At 35.4% G+C, this 24168-nt stretch overlaps 1 protein-coding gene across 5 annotated transcripts in view; it reads left to right on the forward strand.

The window, feature by feature from the left end:
- Positions 1-24168, forward strand: part of STAG2 (STAG2 cohesin complex component) — a 92871-nt gene that overhangs the window by 53289 nt on the left and 15414 nt on the right. For 2 of the 5 annotated variants that reach the window (XM_062502844.1, XM_062502848.1), the window contains 19 exons: positions 353-456; positions 1332-1424; positions 1620-1709; positions 2753-2956; positions 4450-4520; positions 4830-4917; positions 5020-5100; positions 7886-7978; positions 10339-10513; positions 10982-11121; positions 12190-12291; positions 13950-14098; positions 14662-14790; positions 15184-15389; positions 15789-15978; positions 16064-16177; positions 16971-17097; positions 17421-17498; positions 19976-21908. In XM_062502844.1, the coding sequence (XP_062358828.1) occupies positions 353-456; positions 1332-1424; positions 1620-1709; positions 2753-2956; positions 4450-4520; positions 4830-4917; positions 5020-5100; positions 7886-7978; positions 10339-10513; positions 10982-11121; positions 12190-12291; positions 13950-14098; positions 14662-14790; positions 15184-15389; positions 15789-15978; positions 16064-16177; positions 16971-17097; positions 17421-17498; positions 19976-19999 (2258 nt within the window). In that variant the 3' untranslated portion in view covers positions 20000-21908. Of the gene's footprint in view, positions 1-352; positions 457-1331; positions 1425-1619; positions 1710-2752; positions 2957-4449; positions 4521-4829; positions 4918-5019; positions 5101-7885; positions 7979-10338; positions 10514-10981; positions 11122-12189; positions 12292-13949; positions 14099-14661; positions 14791-15183; positions 15390-15788; positions 15979-16063; positions 16178-16970; positions 17098-17420; positions 17499-18034; positions 18335-19975; positions 21909-24168 lie in introns of those variants that run through there. The other 3 variants (XM_062502847.1, XM_062502845.1, XM_062502846.1) reach the window with 3 other exon arrangements.

Raw genomic sequence — 24168 nt, forward strand, 5'->3', positions numbered from 1 at the left:
ACTTACTGTTTGTTTCATTCCGTCCTGTGACTCATCCAGTGATATTCCCTCAATTTTTCAGTGTTTTCTGGTGTCATTTGATAAGATACTTCTCTGTCCCCCCTGCTACCCCCAATGCTGGAAATGAGCTATTGGTCTACATGTCTTGTCTTTTTGCCTGAAACAAAAAACAAAACAAAACAAAAAAACAACAAAAAACAAACAAACAAAAAAAAACAACAACAAAAAAACAAACAAAAAACAAAAACCTAAACCAAAAAACCCCAAAACCCAAATAAAGATACTAAAATATCTTAATCCTTGTGGAAAATGAAGAATAAGATGTGTTGATATCTGTTTCTTAAACTTTCAGCTTTAACAGACAGACAGGAAAGTGCACTGATCGAAATAATGCTTTGTACAATTCGGCAAGCGGCTGAATGTCATCCTCCTGTGGGAAGAGGAACGGGGAAAAGGGTAGGAAGCAGAAAACCTACTCATCTAGAGATGTGGGAATGGTTCTGTGGGGCTCTCTTCCCACTGTGGGAACTGTGGGAAGATGGAGAAGATTGTAGGCTGTTGTTGCTGAAGGGACTGAGATTGGAGATTCAGCTTTGGTCTCCACATCTGACTACCCTGGCTAGTTTGCTCTTTCTGGACATGGGTGGGTGCTCAGTACTGTTTGAACTACTGCATTTGTTTGTATTAATAAAGGTAATAAAAACTGATTTTGAAAACAGTATTGGTTTGAAAGGAGGACGAGAATCAATGTATGGGAAAAGCTAAAACTATTTGCAGTTTGAAAGAGCAAAATGAGGGAAGGGAAAATACACTCCATAGTCTCTTGGAAGAAGGCCAGTCCACCAAGTGGCTTTTCTGTGATTAGAGAGTTTAGACAGCCTCATTTGTTGAGGCATTAAGCCGTCTTCTCTCAAGACTGGTGCATATTTTGGTAAGAAACCCATTTAAGAACAGGTTCAAAGCTTGTATGAAGATAGGATTGACAAATTAATTAACTATTGTTAAAAATTGTAAGCTGAAGGGGTTCCCGTTCTTATATTGTTGTTCCAGTCAGGACATTTTGTTGCAGGAAAGGTAAACCTTTTATTCTAGGTTATCACTTCTGTTTTCAAGATAATCTTAATAGTGTTAGGACTGACTTTGAATTGAATTTTTGAATGCTGAATGTAGATTTTTTTCCTTTTTTATAATTGCTCACTTCTCTCCTGCTTTACATTGATATGTTACAGTGGTTTTAGAGGTCCATGTATCTAATCATCATTTCATTAATGATAATGAAACTTTGCACTAGAACTTTTAGATGTAAAATCCTTACAATACTGATATTTTAGGTGCTGACAGCAAAGGAAAAGAAAACCCAGTTGGATGACAGGACAAAAATTACTGAGCTTTTTGCAGTGGCACTTCCTCAGTTGCTAGCAAAGGTAGGTTTAATTCCATTTCTTGCTGATGGATGGTTGTTGAAATGCTTACAAGTGTATTTCTGTAATTAATGATACAGCTTGCCACAAGTTGGTTTTTTTTCCTTACTAATCTTTGTTTATATTTGCTTGTTCTATAATGAGCTATGTTATCCATGACTTTTTTCATCTAAACTTTTTTCCTTGACAATTTTACAGTATTCTGTAGATGCAGAAAAGGTCACCAACTTATTGCAGTTGCCACAGTACTTTGATTTGGAAATTTATACAACGGGGCGATTAGAAAAGGTATGATAATATCCACACATTAATATAAAAGGGAAAGTTCCAGAATTTAGACTTCATCTCTGGAATTTTGGTCATGATTTTAGGAGTGTTTTTTGTGTAAAGGAGATTTTATTTATTGTAACTCTTACTGATAGTGCAACTTTGATTTCAGAGTTATGACTGGCTGCTCTTCTTAGAGATATTGAAAATTTGAGTTTTCTAAGGCCTATCTGGCCAGTTTTAACAGAAATCCTGCCAGTTAGATGAACTTAAATTGAGAATGTTTATTGCTGGATTATGGTCATATTTGAGATAACAGTCACAGATAAAAATTATAGAAACACCTCAGTAAGTTTTCTTTTTCTATCACCGAAACTAGAAAACCACCATCATCATTGCATGAAAAAGAAGAATACCAGATCACAAATGATGTAGTTACTGCTCTCATTTTATCTGCTATGGTGATGAAGCTGTTCCCATCTCTAGTCTCCTTCTCAGATGTGCTATTGCATTGTGAAGGAAGTAGCTGGATATCATTAGTCAAAAAGTGATGAAATGTGTAGTTGATAGCATAGCCAACAGTGATCAAGCAGTAGTGAGCAACTCAGGTTGAGGGGAGGAATATATGAGCAGCTGAAGTTGGCTTTAGCTGGCAGACAGTAGAGTGTTACAAAACTAAGTCTTCAATTATACAGCTTTTAAGACACACACAAACATGCATAAATGCTTGTGTGAGTGGGAGGTAAATACTTGTGTGTTGTTCAGTTGTCATTGCAAATTCAAGATAAGACCATACCAACAATAGCAAATTTTTAATCACTTCTTTGATTTAGTATTTGACAAGCTCCAACTTAATTTTTGATAAATAGACTTAATTTCTCAGAATCTTCACTCATTTTCTAGAAGGTGTTTGTGTTCTGTTATCATAGTTAGAAAAGTAATAAATAGAATTTACCTTTTAAAATTCTTTAAGGTTTATTAAAAATGTGTGTGTATTTGTGTGTGTATATATGTATATGAAAATTAAAATATGTATTTTCTTCTTTGGCTTGTCTTCCTTGTAGCATTTGGATGCCTTACTGCGACAAATCCGGGATATCGTGGAGAAGCACACGGATATAGATGTTTTGGAAGCCTGTTCAAAAACCTACCATGCTCTTTGTAATGAAGAATTCACAATTTTTAACAGGGTTGACATTGCAAGAAGTCAGTTAATAGATGAATTGGCAGACAAGTTTAATCGACTTCTTGAGGACTTCCTGCAAGAGGTATTTTAATGTGCATGATCACCTTTTCCCTCCTTTGTAAATATTTTCAGTATTTTTTTCTGTCTTTCTCTGCAAGTCAGAGCTGTGGATGGGAGCTTTCCTCTGATTTTCGAAACTGTTGAGTGCAGTAATGCAACAGTGTCACTGCTGTGATTGTGTGAACACAGACTGTTCTTTTAGATTAAGACAGTGAGTCTTTAATTTTGATCTCCTTTTGACAAGAGTCCTTCGGGAATCTGAAATAAGTTTCAGTAAACATTTAACTACATAAACTTTTTACTCTTAGGTTTTGAGGCTTACATTTTTGAGAGTTGTAGTATTGTAATTCCCCTAGGATTCTCCTCAGATGTACTACTGTAACTAGTCTTGCCTGTGGTTGCGTGTTGCTGTTGTGAAATACCAAAATCTCTAGAAAACACTCCTCCTCCCTTCCTGAATGCAAGCAGATGCAGTTAGTAGATCAAAAATAACTTTGTTCCCACACTGTGTTGATCTGAAAAGTGAGAATCTTCTGATAGAGTATTTAACTTCACTATGTAGGATCTCTGATATTCAGACAAAACTTGTTTCTCCTTTTCATCTGTGGTAAGGAGCATAGGAAGTGTCTTTTTGACAGCTTCATTCTCGGCATTTCTTAGATGCATGTCTTAGATGCATGTCAAGCTCTCCTTTTTTCTCTTGCTTTTTGTTCTGATCTAGAACTCCATTCTAGAAATCCTAAAGAAATTTGTTTCCCTTTGTGATGAAAAGAAAGGATGAGAGGTAAAGCAAGGAAATGAGATGTCAGAAGTTGGCTTGAAGGAAAATGGCAAATACTCTGGTGGAAGTGTTGAAATCCTTAGTTCTTTGATAGGTTGTGCAACTACAGAATAGTAAAACTTGGGTTATCTCTGCTAGAATAAGGAGGAGTTTCTTGACCTCAGATGGTTTATCTTATGTGCAAATAGGTACAAATTGACCCTTTCATTTTACTCTTTTTTTCACTAAATACAAGTTTGTCAGAACTTATGGGAAGATTAAAACAAACCAGTTCTCTTACCTCACTCAGACTTTTCTGTGATTAAAGTAAAACTGAAGTACTGACCTGTGGCCCATCTGGTCCAGTGTCTTTTGTCTGACAGTGGCCTCTGCTGGATTCTTCAGAGAAAATAGAAGCACCTACATTATACATTGTATTCTGCTATCCTAGGCTTTTTCCGTTTTTTCTCCCTTCTCCTTCCTCCCCGTCCCCCTCTCTCTTCTTCTGCTACTATTTTATAGATTTGTAGAATTGTCTAGGTTGGAACATTTAATGACATTTAACATAATTGACTCCATCTCTAGATGTGAACTGCCCTATCTCTCTAACTCTTCTATAAGCATATGTGGCATGACAATTTAGAATCAGGTCTGCACCCTCTTGTCCCTCCAGTTAGAGAGTGTGTTTGGTTTTAGTAAGTTCCCCAGTTCACTTAGACTACACTGCTTTGATTCACTGTATGATTATTAAATAGGGGGAGGAACCTGATGAAGATGATGCATATCAAGTCTTGTCAACACTGAAGAGAATCACTGCTTTTCACAAGTAAGTTGGCTTTTGCACATGCCAGTCAGGGTTTGTGGTGTGGGGGATTGGGAATTGTTTTTAATTCAGTATCAGGGTTTGTGGTGAAGGGGTTGTTTGTTTTTAATGTGGCATATCTTACTTTTTAATGCAACTTCATGGGATTTTTTTGCTATTTAAAAATTTTGTGTGTGTTGGGGAGGTATTCAGTGGCTGGGTTTTTTTAAAACTAATTTTTTTACCAGTTAAGCTTTTAATAGTTATTAACCTTGAATTGCAGAAAAATTATTAGTTAAATAATACTTTTTGCTTAATTTCTAACGCTTCCAGTGCTCATGATCTGTCAAGATGGGACTTATTTGGCTGCAACTACAAGCTATTAAAAACTGGCATTGAAAATGGAGACATGCCAGAACAGGTCTGTAGTTAAATTGTGTTCTTCAGGCACAACAATAAATAGCTTTTGTTGCTCTCTTTTATTGGGTTTTGTCATCTAATGCTTTTTCCCTTTTGATTTCAGATTGTCATTCATGCACTGCAGTGTACTCATTATGTAATCCTTTGGCAGCTAGCAAAAGTTACTGAAAGCAGCTCCACAAAGGTATGCCCTGTTCCAGCTGTATTAGTAAATAAACATTTGTACATAACTGCAGTGTCATCAAGTGGTAACTGTGATAGAATTAAGACTAGGAATTTTCTTTATATTGATACCTACCTAATCCTGGTTTGTTTGTTTTTTTTTTTTTATAAGTAGCTCTGCTTAATAGTTTTAGTAGTCACATTCTTTACTTACAAACCTAGTTCTTCCTTTAATTGGTTTTATTATCTAAATATCACTATTATGTTTATTTTCACATAATTTTGAAGCAATAGTAAATAAACATGATAGTTATCAGGCACAGTAACAGTGCTAAGAAGGGGTAGAATGGAAGTTACCAAACACAGTATAGTCAATTTTACTACTCTCAGGTAGTGGGTTTGAATTTGTCTGGAAACCTTGAAGTATCAGTAACAAGTCAGTGAGATCTAAGAATTTGTACACTATTGTGGTATTCTTACTGCTCAGTATGTTGCAATCCTACTTTACTCTTCATCAGTCTTTTATATCTAGTGTTAAATAAAGATGTGAGAAGATAAAGTTAAATAAAGATGTGAAAAGATAAATTTCAGGTTTTTTTCAGGGAATGATGAGAGGTCCTGTTCTGGTTCTGTGTGTAGTAATCTGGAAGGGCAAAACTCTGGCAAATGTTATCTTTCCAATTTCACTTCTTGGAAAAGAGAAGGGATTAAGGTTTCTTGTATCCAACATTACTTGAAGAGGTTGATTAGGTGGTTCACTGTGTGAACTGCCAAATGAAAAGAGGCCTTTTTTGAGAGGCTTGGATACTTCAGAATGGAGATTGTAGTGCTGAAACATTTTAATGATTTCTCTATCTAAAATTAAAAACTGTAAGCCCTGTAATCAAATATACCTTTTCTGCAGTCCTGCAAGAAGAATGCCTTTTTTACTGGAAATCTATGCTGGAATTGCACTTGATTATTGGAGTTACTGTTAACACACCTTTCTTTATGTCAGAGTGGAGACAAGTAAATTCTTTAAAGTGTTTTTTAAACACTTTGATTATCATGCTTGTAATTAATATAAGGAAAAGGAAGTATATGACTGTCACAATTTACTAGGGAGAAGACAAAGAGGACTCATGGCTTTAATAATGTATGAAAAATTAGTAATCATTATTACAATACTCATTTTAATATGAGGATACATACATTTTTCCTTTAAATTTTTTTTATTTTTTTATTTTAGGGTGTGGTAGTTTGAGCTTCTGGTAGATGCAGGAGTGGAAAATCATGTTATGTAACGTGTACTAAGGATCTTATAACAGAGAACCCCTGTATCAGATTATCTATTGAGACTTTAGTCCAGTGATTAATTATAGTCTGAAGGTGTTATAGATAAATAGGAACTTGACCACTGGCTGGCTAGTTTACCCATCTGTTTTTTAATGGTTTTAACGTTTCAACCCCAAATACCTAATAAGAAGTGGCTGCACAGATTGTTGAGACATGTGTAGGTGTGTGAAGGGTTTGGAGGCTTTCTTACTTAATTCCTTACAGGGTAAACAGCAGTCTTGAGGTTTTTGTAGCTGTGATTAAAGCTTTATCACAAGCCTAATGGCAGAAGATGAGCTAAATACTGACAAGTTAGTTTAGAAATGAAGATGAACTTACCTGCTTTGCAGCAAGATGTAATTTGTAATACTTTCAGCAGGAATGAAAAGAACCTAGTTGAAAAGTGGTCCCTTTTGAGACTATTTTCTGCTCCTACATAATAAAATTTGGTAAATTAAAGCTTTCATTGGTTTAACTTCTGTATTACAACTATTCTATTTTATTTATCTGCTTGACTGCTGCCAGATATACCAGGTACCTATGGAAGTTCTGTTGACTTGTGTTCAATGGAAGTGGAATGTACAACAGCAAAAAATTAGCACAGAAACAGAAGTGACAAGACATGCATTGTGCCTAAAGATTTGATTGGTTGTTTTTTTTAGTTGGTTGGTTTGGACTTTTTTTTTGGCCTCTTGACATTGTCAACATCTGCTAAATTTGCTCTTTGTGAACAGGTTTGTGAATTAAGTAGCTTCATAATACATGCACTAAATTAAAGACTATATAAATTGTTCAATTTTAATAAAAAGGTAAACAAATAGTTCTGTGTAAGGGAAAGAAAATATCCCACATGCAATTCTATTAACATCAGTGTAGTAATCTGAATGGTAAATGTTGAGAGAAGAGGTTTTGTGTAGAAAAGGACTTCTAAAATCATGTTATATTTAAATTCCTGTCATGGAAAAAAGCTGTTGCTTCTTTTTTTTTCTTCAATGAAAGGGGATGAGAAAACCAACTCTAATCTGATATTCCACTTCATCCCAAATCAGTGAATTAAAAAAATAAAGTAATACCCTGTTGTCTTTTTTTAGTTATGAACAGCTGCCTAAAATCTATCCTTTAGGCTGAAAATACAGGTGTTTCAAAGAGAAAATGCTTTATGCTCTGGAATTTTTTGAGGGGTGAGGAGAAGGCGTTAAGGTTTTTTAGGTTTGTTTCTGAGGTTTTTCGGTTTCTACTTTTTTAATAAAATAACACTATTTTCATCCCAACTGCCATCTCTTCTGTGCTGCACAGAATGAGAAAATTGGAGAAATTGCTACTTGCTAATTTTATTTGTAATAGTGTTGGTTTTTTTTAAATAATTCAGTGGACTTAAATATTCAAGTCCACCCCTGAGGTCTGTGGAGGAATGCTCTGTGAAAGTGCATGCACTAAATGGGACTATAAAATGGAAAAAGCATAACTGTTACATGAAATTGTTCTCTTCAAAGGAGGATCTTCTACGTCTAAAGAAGCAGATGAGAGTTTTCTGTCAAATCTGTCAACATTATCTGACCAATGTAAATACTGCTGTTAAGGAACAGGTTAGTGGCTGTTGTTACTTGGAGTCTTCTAATATTGTACTTTTAAAGCAACTGAAAAGTTTTTCTTGCTAATATTTTTTGGCACTTCAATGGGAATGTGATGTCCTGGAAGTTCAGGCTCTGAGTATGAATGCACTCTGTACTTGTATGCTTGTCCTCCTTATGCATATAGGATTTCAGAATCAATTTAAGCTTGATCATTTTGGGTAATTTTAAGCAGCATAGTGTTTTATGCAAAGGAGCTTTTTTGTTTCTTTAAGTAATGACTCTACAGGTGCAGTGGAGAAGCCTTCTGGGTGGAAACTGAGTGACTTCCATTTCAAACCTCTTGCTTTACCCTGTGCTAATAACCCACATCTCCTGTGGAGCTGTGGATTCACAGGCTCCAAACTGGAAGACCTGAGGATGGCAATTTAAAAGAGGGGGTGTTTTGGTTCTGTCTTTGAATGCATGCAGTTGCTTCCCTTCTCTTCCTTCTCTGTGTTGCTCCATAACACAATATATTGCTAGTTTTTCAGAGTCCCAAGAATTTGGGGATCTCAGAATCAAGAGGAAAAAAAAAGGAGTACTTGAGTGTGTATATATGTTTATACATGCACAAGTATGTACTGTAACCTATGAGAGTTTGTTGTTGGGAAATGGGAATTGTTTGTAGTCACCTTTAGGAATGCTCTCACACTACTCTGTTAGTAATCGTGTTGTTTAGAGATGCTCTAGCAAATGCTTGGAAGCCTCAGCAATGATACACTGCTTGAAAAAGATGTGAGCAGTTTTATAGTTAGTCCCTCATACAGTTCTCCTTTATGGGGAGAGTTTTAGCTGGAACTGAGTTCTTAAATATTTCAGACAAAAAAAAAAAATTAGATATTAAGTTTGAGTAAGTAAAGTAATGCATAAAGTTCAGGTAGGAAGCAGAAATCTTGATTTTTTTTATTTTTTTTTAAATGTTGGCACGAGGGGTTGTCCTTAGTTTTTGCTTCTGTTTAAAAAAAATTGAGACATCATCTTGAGAAACACTTGTCCTGAGTTTTGAGGATAACAGAGTAAAAAAAAAAAAATAATTAGGGCTGAGTCTCTTCCATCTGTGGGCAAATAGTTCTTTGGCCAGGACACTCAGGATTTTGAAGTTCGAGTGATGAGCACTGGTTACTGATAACAGAGTTAATTCTATGTTAAATGCCTGTAACAATCTTTAAAATGCTAAAATGAAAGAAAACGAAGTATGCCTTTACAGAGAAAGGATCAGATATTCTTCTAGGTAGACAGTTTAATTAAAGAAATAGAAAGCCAGGAGCCTTTTTGCTGCTGAAGATAATAATAACCTGGTTAAAGTGGAAAATCTGGTCCACTGAGTCGCACAATTGCAGCTTTTGTAACTCTTACTAGAACAAGAATATTCCTGGAGTTTAATAGGCGTGTTCTATGTCAAAGAGCTATCTAGTGTAATAGTCACAAGGTGTAGGGTGTGAAAGTGCTAGTAACAAAAATTACTGGAGCTCTGAACAGGGCTCTCTAAGAGGCTGTATGACTCTCAGACTCTGGTGAATGCTCTAGAAACTAGAACTGCCTAGTTACACAGGGTACCTGCCACACAGGGTGCAGTGTTCCACTTGGTGTTGGTTCCACTTACCTCCTCTAATCTCATGAAAGAACACAAGGGACTTCAGAGGAGCACGTGTGATTTTTGTGACTGGGAATTAGTATTACTCACTTTGAGGGGTTAGAGAACAGGCCTGTTGGGAAGTACTTGGGAGATGAGAGCCAAAGAGAAGGTACAGCACTAAGGAGCTTGTTGCCTTGGTGTGTTAATTTGAAGAATGACAGTCCCTTGTCAGGTGCTAGAACCTTCTGGGGCAGTGGGGTACAGACATTTAAATCTGTTATCAGATGTACAAGTTAGCCAGCAAAACAAAACGTTGGTTGCACTTCTGGATTTTTGGACATTAGGATTTAAAGAGATTGAATAATCTCAGCTGTTATATGTTTAAAAAATCAAAGCAATTTTAAGAAAAGACAACAAAAAGGAGATTGTGCTACGTTCAGAGTCCACAAAGTTCTCTAGTAACCTAATGTAGTATCCATCAGGTAGAATTTGGGAGTTTCTGGCTCCTCGTGTTTTAATTATGCAGTATTTTCATGTTTAGTTGGCATCATCTGTGCAATATATTTTTTTGGAGACCCAGGAACCTGCTGTGTGAAGCTATGCACATTTTGACTTCAGTTGGCCTTTGTAGTTGTGTAGGACTTTAGTGGCCTGTGCACACTGTTGAGATTTTGAGTATTTTGTCAAGTGTAAATGCATTGTTCTAAACAATATCCATCTTTCCAAACAAGTATTAACTAAGGTTTCTTTTTAACAGGCTTTCACAATTCTATGTGATGTGTTGATGATCTTCAGCCATCAGATTATGACAGGAGGACGTGACATGTTGGAGCCACTAGTTTACACTCCTGATTCTTCCTTGCAATCTGAACTACTCAGTTTTATTTTAGATCATGTCTTCATTGATCAGGATGATGATAATAATAGTGCGGGTTTGTACAAAACTTAACTTTCCTTTATATTATGTGTTTGCTGTCTAATATCTTAGCTTCTTTGTGCATTTCTGGGTTTTTGTGGTGGTGGTGTTTTGTTGTTGGGTTTTTTCTTGTTTGCCTGTTTTTTTGTTTTTTTTTTTTTGTTTGTTTCTGTTTTGTTTTGTCATTGAGAGGTGTGCATGTGCGCAAAGGTCAATGTAGCTTTTAAATGTCAGCAGCTGATTAAAGCATTTTCTGTATTGGAAACATGTAGGATAATTGCAGTAAAAGTTTGGTTTAATAGGCTCAAATATTTGTCTTTGTAACAGGGCAAGAGACATGTCAGTAGACAGTTAAGTGCATTGCCATCAGAACTGAGATCTGATTTTCTGAATCATGACCACTAGCCCATACCAGTTTTATATATAAATGTTTAAACATGGATTCTTTAAACCTGACAGTTCTCCTGTTCTGAACTCTTTCTAGATGGACAGCAGGATGATGAAGCCAGCAAAATTGAAGCGTTGCACAAAAGAAGAAACCTACTTGCAGCTTTCTGTAAGCTCATTGTATATACTGTGGTGGAAATGAACACAGCTGCAGACATTTTCAAGCAATACATGAAGGTAAATTTGAAGTTTAGTAGTGACCCTAACTTCATTAAACTACTAGAATACAGTAGTTGTAGAATTTTTAACTATTTTTTTTTACCTTCCAAGATAAAAGGTTTAAAATGTGAAGAATTCAAAAATTACTGAGATGAGTTTTACAGTTCCAGTATGTAGGTGGTGGGGCCTGAGGGGGGAAACTGACTATTTAGTTTAATGTTGTTTTTACTAGTTTTATATTCTTATTCTGATTGATGGTGGACTTTGAATTCACTTACTAGTTTAGTAGGCCTTTTGAGACTGTTCTTCCCAGGATCAACTCCATGATGTCTAGCCTCATCAAATAATTTCATTTTAAAGTTTGCAGAAGAGAAGTAAAATTGAGTCCCCTCTACCCCTTCTCCCATTATCTTTCTATTTGTTTCAAACTTGCTTAAATATAAAAACCTCTCCTGGCTCATGGGATTCACAACTGCACACTAATATGAGTTCTCATTTTGTGAACATGATAAAGCTTTGCTCCTTGGTGATTACCTTAAAAACTTAAAATTTGGGCAGCCTGCTTTTATCTGTCTGAGTGCCATACATATATTTTGCTTCTCCAAATAACTAATTGGTTCTTTGTTAAAACTGAAATACTTAAAAAACTGAACAGACAGCTGTCTTTGTTGGACAAATTATGGCCATGATGTGGTCTGTAAGTGCCTTCTTTCAGGAAAGAAAATAAAACTCCCCACCAGAGTTACAGGAGTTACTAAAAAGGTTAGATTCTAATCTTGTCTCCTTAAGGAGTGAACACATGTCATTAACAAATATGTCATGGCCTTGAAGATAAATAGGTCATTTTGCCTCTAAAGTAATATTCATTGCAAGAATGAAAAATGGGTTTTTTCCTGCATTATTATTCTGGACTTGGGTTAGGATGTAATTTTGGTCTAATCATGAATATGTTGGGTTTTTAACTTCAGATAATATTTGATTTTTCTTATTAAAAGAGCATATCCTAGATTTTGTTTTCAGAAAAATTCTGTAGTTGCAATGTTTTTAACTAACATTGATAGTTAACCTTTTCTTTTTCTTCCCTAGTATTACAATGACTATGGTGATATTATTAAAGAAACTATGAGTAAAACAAGACAAATAGACAAAATCCAGTGTGCTAAAACACTTATTCTTAGTTTGCAGCAGGTAAGAACTTACACTATTTTTATGCATGAAATTCCTTACTGTACATGATGTCCTGTTGTTTAGTAACTAGTTTTAGGTATTGATCAAGAAATTGTTATGGACAGTAGGGATAAATAGGTCTAAACTGAAACACATTTTCTGCCACTATGTGAAAAACTGCCAGAAGTCTTCCTATACTTACCTAATATTGTACCACAAAAATGTAGGAGAGGCCAATAAATATGAATGTAACAATATGAATGTAACTCTATGAAACCTTCGTAACTCTAAAGCAGTAGTTTAAGTAATGTATTCAGATACTTGTTGTGAAATGACCAATTTGCTTATTTGTGAACTAATAAATGCTTCCTGCCTGTGTGGGGGGCTTTTCTGGGGGTTTTGTTTTGCTGTTATGTGTTGTTTTGGTTTTGTTGATTTTTTTTTTTTTTATTTTTAACTATTCTGGGAATTAATTTGAGGTTTTAGTAATTTCTTGATGTTTAGTAGGGACTTGACACATTTGACATTAAAACGTAATTTATTACTCTCTTCAGTAAAGTTTGTGTGGAAACCTGATAAATTCAGTTAAAGTTAGCATTTGATTCATCTGCTCACATAAAAACCATCTGCATGGATTTTATTCACAGGCTCAGAACAATAGAGACATATATCTCCAAAACACTCTAATACAGCATAGATCACTGCTATCCATGGAAGGAAAATCTACCCAAATTTTTTTCTCTATCCGTGTTTTTTTGACTAAAAGTTATAAAGTTACATAGTGAATATAGATCTAGATATTAACCTTGGTGGAGACCAAGCAGAAATAGTCCTTACTAAAATAAGGACTGCTTTATCAGTATGGATATTGCCAAAACAAGGGAGGATGAGGCCTTTCCTTTTGATAGCAGCATGACTCTTAAGAAGCTGGTGTAAAATACGTGTGTAAATGGTGTAAAATATGTAACTAAATAATCTGTTTCATTCATTGGAATTCAAAAGAGTAAAGGGTGTGTCAGACAAAATTTTTGAAAATAGAAAAACGTACTATTGAAGTGAATTACAGTCAAATTTAGATGAGAAAAGGATTGATCAAAGAAAAGACTGTTAAGTTCAGAGTATTTGGCTTTGACAACTCTTGATGAGTACTTAATCTCATAATCGGTGACAGAATTTCTCATGTCTTGGACAATGTCTTTGACAATTTCCCTGAAGACATGTTTCTATTTTAGAATTTCTTCTTTATATTTGTATTTTGAGAAGAAAAAAAAAAAAAGGGGGTATCAGTAGTTTGAAAAAGTATTATAGTAAAGACCAGGTGAGAATTGCCTCATTTATTTATTCTCTGTTAATGTATGCAATTAGGGAATCCTGCTAATTTTTTGTGGTCTCAACTTTAGACCACCTGATTCAGTGAAGCGCTGAAGTCTGTCATCTGGTGTATCTACAGTTTGAGTACTTGGACAGTGCGTTTATCTCTGGGGTGCAGACTCCTCAAGACTTATCTTTCACTTTACTGTCCAAAATGTCCATGTTTGTCTCTTGGTGTTGTCAGATTAGGAGTGGGGAGAAAAAAGCTGTGAAACATGCTTTTAAATTGAAACTTAGCTCTGTGTGTATTGGTCCAAGGTTTGGCATAATCTTTTAGTACATGAAAATTTCCCTTTTATTCCATACAGCTCTTCAATGAAATGATTCAAGAAAATGGTTATAATTTTGACAGATCATCACCAACATTCAGTGGCATAAAGGAGCTTGCTCGACGTTTTGCTTTAACGTTTGGATTGGATCAGTTGAAAACAAGAGAAGCTATTGCTATGTTACACAAGTAATTGTGTGCTTTGTATTACTTTCATTTTATGTAAACACTTCTTGACTAACATAATTTTTTTAGTCTTTGAAAATCAGTTTGTTAATGCTAAGTGCATCAGCCCTAGAGATGATATAGCACATATATTAATTAGTAGATGATTGCAGTTTTGTCTCTGAGTAAAACCTAAATGTTTAATATTATTGTTGTTTTCTCTTATACATCATTGTATAAGCATATAAATATTAGCAGTGGTGATGCTATAATGAAAGAGCATTTTTCCTTATGTTATGGACACATAAGGACAGTGTCTTTGTCCATAACAATAAGAACAGATCCACTTCATTGTCAGTGGTTATCACATTGGCCTCATGTAGAAAACTTGCAATGCAAGGTAGAAATTTCATGACAGAAAGTGTGTTCAGATCAAACAATGGCTACTGTTCACTTTTTTGCTGGAATGTGAAAACCTCAAATTATTCCTTTCTTGACATAAAGGAAGGGGGTTTGGTTTTGGTAGCTCACAGTGCTTTGAACTTCCGTTTGTTCTTTTTCTGATGTAATTTTTAATTTATTCTTAGGGATGGCATAGAATTTGCTTTTAAAGAGCCTAATCCGCAAGGTGAGAGCCACCCACCATTAAATTTGGCATTTCTTGATATTCTCAGTGAGTTCTCCTCAAAACTTCTCAGACAAGATAAAAGGACAGTGTAAGTATTTTCTTAATATTATTAGTATTTGTAATGATAACTACAAAAGACGTGTGTCAGAATAAATGTATTGTATTATAATAAATGTAATGTATTATAACAAATAAATGTGTATTGTATTCATCTAAAGTGAAATCTTTGACACATCAAGGTAAATTTATACTAATGTAGTGGAGTATACTCACAGAGTGTAAATTGAATTTATTTTGTATTATTGTGATTTTTCATTTTATGGTGGATGAAAGAAATTATATTCCAGATCTGCTGTTGTCAGGCCTCTCTTGTTAACTAGATGAAAAAAGGTCAGCTGATAATTTCAATAGTTTCTTATCTTGACATGGTAACAATTTGTTACAGATTTTTTGCATCTCTCTATTTCTTGTTTCATTAAAGGTATGTTTACTTGGAGAAGTTCATGACCTTTCAGATGTCTCTACGAAGAGAAGATGTGTGGCTTCCTCTCATGTCCTACCGAAACTCTTTATTAGCTGGTGGGGATGATGATACCATGTCAGTGATTAGTGGAATCAGTAGTCGAGGATCTACAGTAAGAAATAAGAAGACAAAGCCAGCAACAGGCAAGCGGAAAGTACCCGAAGGTAGAACTTCTCTCATTTTAAAATTTACTGGAACAGATATTCACATAAACCGCACATATTGTAGCATTTTTTTTTTAGTGTGACTATATTGGTATGCCTTAATGTATTTTTTCAGAACAGATAATTCTGGCCATGTATGTGTCTTAATGGGAATGGTATTCATTTGATTCACAAAAGGAAGTAAGGGCACTACACAGTGTTAAGTCTTACAATAGCAAAGCATAGAAATGCTCCAGCCAGTGATTATAAATCGAGATCCTTTGAGGCACATGTAAGACTTCGTGACAAAAAGTAAAACAATTGATTCTCTCTGTCAGGCATTTAATTTGCGTTTCAGCATTCACTTTTAGACTAGTTTGAAAAAAACTTCATGGATGTTCTTCCTGTGTTTGCTTCCAGCTGAAGAAAGCAGCAGTAGTGACAGTATGTGGCTGAACAGGGAGCAATCAATGCACACACCTGTCATGATGCAGACACCTCAGCTCACTTCCACGATAATGAGGGAGTCCAAGAGATTGCGACCTGATGAGAACTACATGGGTGTCTATCCCATGCAGCCCGAGCACCACCAACCGCCGCTCGACTACAAGTACGTACATGAGTAGGTCTGCTTTGTGTTAGTGTTCATACACAAAACCAGTACATGTTTAAAATAGAATAATGGTCTTTTTAAGCACGCAAGTAACGTGGATGTTGGCTCAAAGGCAACAGGAAGAAGTCGCGCGACAACAACAGGAGAGGGCAGCGATGAACTACGTCAAGCTGAGAAGCAACTTGCAACACGCCATGTGAGTGGAGTGAAATGTTCCTTCAGTGGGTTGGGGAGGGGAGGGTTTATAAATGCAGTGATAACCCCTGTACCTTTTAGGGGGATACATCTTCTAAGTTCCAAAGTCCCCTGCATTTTAAGGACTATGTGGTTCCACAGAAATAAAGTGCAGGTTGCAAACAAAAACCATGGGCATATGTATTGAGGAACTTTATAGCTTTCCCCTACTTATTTTTGATTGTTTCATTTCCAGTGTTTCATGTAATGTAGTTTCAGTGCTGGCGTTTTTTTAAATACAGTGACCCCAGTTAGTGTAATTAGAACGACTCCTTAGTTTTCTCATAAGATCTGATGTTTCATGTAGAATTTGAGGAAAGAGGATAAAGGACTGTGTGGGAGTATTTGTAGTGGTTTTACGCATATACTTTATTTCAAAGGCAAATTTCCTGGTCTTATCATAAGGCAGAAACAAATTTTCTTTAGGTGGCAAAACTTAAGTTCTTTCTCACCTGAGCATAAATGAGGTATGGAGTAGATCTGCTTATCAGTTCTCACACCCTCTCAGAATACCCATTTAGCAATGTACCACAGTTATCTAAACTGGCCTTTGTTAGGCATTCTCCCACACTGTCTTAGTATCTTCTGGTTAAATACCAGCTTTCTTTAGCAGTGGTTATGCATTTATTTCATTACTCCATTTCTGTTTTATCTAATGGGATTATCATTTGTTGGGAGTCTTTAGTGAGCATTAACTTTTAAACAGATGAAAGTTAACTTGATTTAGTGCTAAACATTATTGCTTTTCATTTCAGTCGACGTGGCACAAGTCTAATGGAAGATGATGAAGAGCCGATTGTTGAAGATGTGATGATGTCATCAGAAGGACGGATTGAAGATCTTAATGAAGGCATGGATTTCGACACCATGGACATAGACCTAGTAAGAAATTTATTTCTCTTTTGGTGGTCTTGGGATTTGTATTTCTGCTTTTAAAGGAAGACATTTGAATTAAATTTTCCTTCTGATAAAAATCATTCTGGTTGCTTTCTGCATTGTTAAAGGGCTGTGCTGTTGTCTGTATGCAAGAGCCATCTGCTCCAACTGCCATACAAAAACCAAGAGCACTTCCTGTCCTAACTAATAACATTTATCCCTTGTGTATTCTTAACCTCCTGAGAGTTCAGCTTCACTGACTATTGTGTAAAACCTCTGTTTTTCTGGAGAAATTACACTTAACCTGTTTTGTTTGTTTGTTTCTAAAGCCACCATCAAAGAACAGGAGAGAAAGAACGGAACTAAAACCAGATTTCTTTGACCCCGCTTCAATCATGGATGAATCGGTAGGTTAATTTATGTAAGGGGAAAGTAATGTAAATCAGCCTTAAGGCTGCCATACTCTCTTTCTTCAGATTTTAAGTGGAAAGAATGCAATCTTCAGCTTGTCATTGTTGGCTTATTTTGACAGACTGGTACAGTAATTCAGCTCCATACCTTCTAGGATAGTCAGTGTTCCTTGCAAGTTTATAGGATTTTTGTTCCTAATATCTATATATAGCTGTGTAAAAATTAAAAGCTGATGATTCTGAGCAGAAAACACTTCTGTTATGGAAAAGACCCTTGCAGAGGCTGGTAGCAAAGAGCGTTAGAATAAAGAAATGTGCATACATGGTATTAAAGGCAAGTTTCCTGTTGTGCTGAGCTTAGTTCAGTGACTCTGATGTCATTACCAATGTCAGCATTAGATGGTTTGCATTTTGTTTTTTTGTTTTTAATTGGCATATTTGCTTTTGTTCATAAGTAAGCTAATAGAGAAAATAAGACATAATACAGATATCTGTTTATAGAGATGAGAGGTATTTTTTCTTTCCGTATGAAGTTTTAGGTCCAAAACATCCGAAGTCTGTAGTTTCTGCTTGCAGTTGCCCTTTTATCCGACTTGATAAATCTGCAGTCTCTATTCTCTTTTAAAAATCTGCATGAGGGATTCCTTCTGTCTTGAACCACTTGTAAAGTATGCAGCCATTTTTGACCTTGGGTAGCTGGTACAAATTACACTGGAAATAACAAGCTGCAGCAAGCCAGCAGAGGACAGTACAACAAGGCTTCCTGGGAATCTTGGACAGCTTGGTGGAATTTGGAAGATGGTTATGCATTTTTTTTACAGTATTGTTGCAGCATGAACCTGTTCTTGTTTATGGGAGAAAGAAGTCCTAAATACTGTTTTAAATGCAAATCCATATATTTTGTACCAGTAGGGCTTTGCTTTAGTAATAACGAATCAGTTAGGTTGTGCACCTGGCTATTGTGTGTCCTGTTCCTGAAGTAACACGGAGAAAATATCTTGCCTGTTCTCTGACGTTCTGTTTTACAATAGTTCCTGCCCTCCTCGTCTCGATTTTTCCTGGACTGATCTGTGAAGTACCAGTCACATTTTAGTCTGACAATGCTGAAACCTTGGCCTTCTCCAGGTTGCATTTAATTGATCTGAGAACCCTTTTAGCTTTCCGGCTCTAGCACTGTTTGGGGGCCGCTCTAACAGGTCGCGGTTCCCTCCCCGGCCCCGCCGTGCCGCTGCAGTGCGCGGGAGCGGCCGCGCGGGGGCAGCCGCCGGCAGCGCAGCTGAGCGCGGGGAGCGCCGAGCGGGGCCGGGGCCGCTCCTTTACAGAAACCCCCGGCCCGGGGACGCAGCGTCCAGCAGCCAGTGGGCGGGGTGAAAAAACTACTTCAGAAATGCACGTAGTTCTCAGAATAAAGTTAATTTGCTTTATTCATATGATTTATTTCAGAGGTCCCTTATTCTTGGAGTTGTTGCGCTTGTTTTTAATAGGTGTAGACGTAATAAAGCTGTTTTAATTTGTTCAGATGCAGACGGTTCATGATCAGACTTCTGCTCTGATGTGCCCAGTTACTGATCTCACCAGAGGCAGTTCTGTCTGTGTGCTCTATTGTACGACGTACCCAAAGTAAATTGAATTCAAAGGACAGTAAAAACTGCATTTTAAACGTATAAATATGAACAGCAGCGTTAAGGTTCAGGAAAATTTAGTCTGTTTTTGGCTTGCTGATTTTATAAAAAAGTCCTGTGAAAGCTAGGACAGTCACAAAATCTGGATCTTCTGGTTTTTTTCTTTTTTATTTTTTAGCACATCAGTTGTCATACGTACTTCCATGGGCATAGAAAACTGTATGGCTTGTTCTCACATGGGAAGTGCAGTCTGATTCTGTTTCAGGAAAGCTTTTTCTTTCCCTAGTTACACAATCTCCTGAAGTACAGTTGCTTGATTTTACCTGATGATTGTTTGAGTTTGACTGTCTTCCTGACAGAGCGGATACATTTCCTTGGAAATGTTAAATTTGCGTGCTGGCTGGCTGATGTGGGATGGCTGTGGTTTATGTGATCACAGACACAGCAGCAGCCAGTGTCTGCAGAGTTTTGTCCCAGGTTTAGTTGCTGGTAATAACACATTTGATTTCAGGTTAACACAAATAGAATATCATTGTCAAAGAAGTCTGAGTTAGGCACCTAACTAAAAGTTCTTTTGCAATTACTGCCTAAAATAATTAAAAACCAGACCTTATTCCTATTGGATCTAGTTAATTTCAAGTGTGAGGAAAATATTTCTAATGAATGAGGAGCCCTTTTCATATTATTGTCTAAATCAGAAGTGTGGTTAATCTGGTTTGGAAGAAAAATAAATTTAATAATGCCTTAATATATCTTGAAGTGTCTTAATCTTAAATTATATACTAATTGCTTTGTTATTTGTTAAATGTGTATTAGACTACAAATTGACACCATTTCTAACTTTTTTTTTAGGTTCTTGGGGTGTCAATGTTTTAATACCAGAGCAGCAAATAAATCAGTGGTGAAGTCATTTTCTAAGTGGAAGAGGAAGTTTTTCAATACAAAATTGTGGTAGATACAGTGAAATTCTGAACAGATTTTTCTCTAAGGAGAATGACATGCTTTCAAGATCAAGTGCATTGAAGGGGCAGTTTTGTTTGCCTGAAAGAAAAAAGAAATGTAAAGGACAAGTAAACAATTTGAGGATAAGCTACACTTTTTGTTGGGAAAAAAAATCAATATTTTATTTATGTGCTATCAGTTTATTTCTGGATCATAAGAAGTATTCCCTCTTGAGTTTTAATCTTAACAGTCTGAGAGGTGTTTGGTACAGATTTGAGCCCCTCTCTATACATTTGCTGGCTATACTAAATAATCATGAGCTCTGCTGGATTGCTGTTCACATCCATGAACTGTAATAGTAGGTGGATTGGTTTTCTCACAGTGGTAGAACGAACCAGAAGAGTTGTCAGTATTTTCAATTAAATGCAAACTTCAGCAACAGAAGGTTTGTATTAATTAATCATGGGAAAAAAAAAAAACAAAACAAAAACATAAAGCAGAATTTTAACAGCTTTTTCATCTAAACCACACTTTTTATTCCAAAAGCTTCATGTTAGCCTTCTCAGAAAGGTCTGTAAGCTATAAGCAACCAGAACATAGCAGATTTCATTCTTGCTTGCCCATTACCAACCCTGAAAGTTTGCTTGTCCTTTAAGAAAAATGTAATGTTGTGAAATTCCTTCCAGTAGTGCCACTGTATTTTGTCTCCAAATAAAAGAAGCTTATTGTAGTATGTTTGCAGAAAAATTCTAAACAAAAATTATACAGCTTATTAGAGTGTGGGAATAGGGATCTAAATTTTAAATAAAATTATATATATATATAAATTGGTGCTGATTTTATAATTGCGCAGTTTGTTTAGTTTTTTCTTACTTTTAAATTCCAACTTAAAATTATGAGGTTTCAGAAATATATTGAAAGTTTAACAATGTTTAAAAATAGAAGAGCATGAGAATTCATGCTTTAAAAATGATTTTTAAATTTGTATTTTATATTGTTTTATCTATCTGTCTTTGCAAGCAGTCTTCAGGTTAAAGATACTTCTAACAGGTTACAGTACATTTCCTCTATATGTAAATTAGATTGGATAATAGAAACTCATAAACAACCCATAATATTCTTTGAAAGCTAAGCTTTAAACTTCATTTTGTGTCCATTCACAAATAAATTAAATTTGGTCTGAAATAGAAAGTGGATCTATGCCATTTTGACATTGACTCATTTTGCAAGGCTTAGGCAGCTAGACATCATTTTAAAGGAAATATTAACTTATATTACATATGTATATTTTTTGTCAGTTGTCTCTCAGTTCTTGAGGTATATTATTTTAATCATTCCATGCCTTAATACGCTTGCAATACAAGGATCTCCCCAAATGGGTGAATACAAAAAGGCTTCCTGTTTTTAGACTCAGAAATTAAACATTCGGCTGTGGTAGCCAAAAACCATAGATTATCTAAAGGATCATGATAAAATATAATTATTTTACTAGGTCATGGGGTAACAACAAATCAAAACTAGATCTGCCTAACTCATTTTACATAAATAAATACTCTCATGTCTAAAAGTACTGCCTATATTGTTTTCCACACCACTGCATTTAATAGAACTGCTGAGAGGACTGTATATATGATTTTAAACTTAAGTTGATTTTTCTTACTCTTGAAGGAGTGTTTCTTTGTGAAAGCAGTTCTTACAGCTTTGTTTTCAACCAGCTAAAAATGTTTTATATATTTACCTTAACCTGTTGTCCTCCACATTCTATTGTCCTAATTGTACTGTTTTCTGATTTGTATTTATGTCTTGAGACAGTAACTTTTTGAATAAAAATAAACCTACAGTATGTTGTATGTTTGATCTTTTTAAATTGGGGTTGTGGGAGGACAGTGAAGAAAGGGGTATGAGTAATGCAAATGTTATGTTTATAGAAATCAAAATCTTTTTCCATGTCTTTTAAGTGTTTGTCTCAGAGTTGGGATAATGTATGAAAAACTGCACTGTTTTATATTTGTAATAAATTGTACAAGTTTTTAAAATGTGAATAAAGCACTAATTGGGTAATAATTTAAAGCAGAAAAATTAATGCAATCATGATTGTTTAAAATATGCTTTAATTTGAGATAAACTTGTTCAGAGAATTAGTGTAAATACAGAGTGAGCTTTTGAAGAGGTTAGTACCTGCAAATAAAATTTTTAAAATTTGTATAGAACTTTTACATGCCAAGGAAGCAGTGGTTAATTATTTTTGTGTTACATTTTTTAAAGATGTATTAATAACCTTTCTGTTGGTTTCTTTTTGCTAATAACTATTACCTGATTTTACTCAGAATGCTTTTGATTCTGACATTGGAGATGCTGTACATAGTCCAGTGGAAATACCATTAAATGTGTGTGCTGCTTTCCATTCCTTAAATTGATCATACACCTGGTAAACATTCTGAGCTTAATTGGCCAGACAGCAAGGGAATGAGGGGAAAACCCAAAACATCCCCTCCCATTCCCCTTTCCTCAACTACTGAGCACCTCTGGCTGGGGTTTCAAAACTCCTTTCTGGTACAAGACTTTTTAAAGCAGTAATTTTAAAATCTTAAAAAGATAATCCTTTTAATCCTTGCTGATGTTACCTTAGGAGTTTTGGGTTGGTTTTAATTTTAGTTACTGTTATTGCAAATGTTCATTATTCCTGTCTCTAAATCTTGCTGTAAGTTCAATAGTATCTTGTGGAAAATTGTTTTAGTAGGTTCAAAATTTATAATACTAGAAAAATACCTTCACTATACAATGTAAAGTCTATTCTAGTTAAACCACTTTGGTACAGAGGCCTGTAAATGGAAGAAATTGGAGTTTTGAAGAGAGATGATTAAAATGTAGAAAAACACAAGCTGCTCAGAGAAAGTAAAGCCTGTCTTCTGGTTTAGCAGAGAGGCCACAGGGAAGGTGTTGACGCAGAATTAATTTCAAAGGAGTAGTCTCCACATATTCTGTAAAAAGTATTTCTTGATATTAAACAACCAAAGACAATATGTAATATGTTAGTGATGACTGTTGTTTGTTTGTTTGGTTGGGTTTTTTTCTCCTTTGGTTGGTGTGATGCTGATTTCTGTAGTGTGTTAGAATCCCTGTCTTCAATCTCAGTATAACTGAAAAACCATCTTTAAAATGTGGCCCTCTGTTTTCCCCCTGGTTTCCCCATACACTTGTCTTTGTGCAGGATTTCAGGAGAATACAATGCAATCACACAATTACAATTGTTCTATACAATTACAAATGCACAATTACAATTGTGTAATACAATTAACTTCCTACCCATACTAGATGTTTTGAGCTGCTTTGATTCACAACAAAGCTTTGCTGCTTTTTTACCTATAGGTTAATTTTTTTAATAGCCTGATGAATATCAAGGACTTGTTCATTCTTTGAAACATTTGTCGAAATCGTGAATTTGTGCTTCAGAATTCCTTTGATAAAACACAAATTGATTATTTAAAAATATTTTCATTCCTACTTAACTGATTTGTTAGTTAATTTAAATGTAATATTATTCGATCAATTTGTGATACTGAAATGTAGCTTATGCCATTGCCTTATTTTTCATAATACTATGTAATTTCTTCTCCTGAGATTGTTTAATTTCATATATACTTATTGGTGTCATATTTTTGATGGAGGTGGATGATGACACATACTCAGAAAACAAGGTAATGCAGGACTGTTCTATAACAATTCTGTTTTAAAAGTAACAATTCCGTGTGAATTCTGCCTGTCATTTTCTTCAGCTGTGCTTCTCTCCTGTATGCCTTCATGTTGCTGATCTTTCTTGAATCTATTTCTTTGATTAAATCTCAATTTTCATATTTCTTTAAGGTTTTTACCAGTTAGATGTTGTTATAGCTGTTGTAAATGGTGCCTTCCAGCTAGAGATTCAGTTGCTGTTTTTTGTTGGGTTTTTTTGTAGCTACTGCCAGGTTTTATGGATGTAAATCATAGTGGCAATACAGTAAGAAGATATAACTGTGCCCAGAAAAATTATCCAAGCCATGTTAAAGTGGTTGGATGGCTGGCTGACAGGAAATGTCCCTGTCCTTCAGAGAGTGTGTATGGTT

Source organism: Cinclus cinclus, chromosome 15, assembly GCF_963662255.1.
Source record: "Cinclus cinclus chromosome 15, bCinCin1.1, whole genome shotgun sequence".
In the NCBI taxonomy this organism is placed as follows: Eukaryota; Metazoa; Chordata; class Aves; order Passeriformes; family Cinclidae; genus Cinclus; species Cinclus cinclus.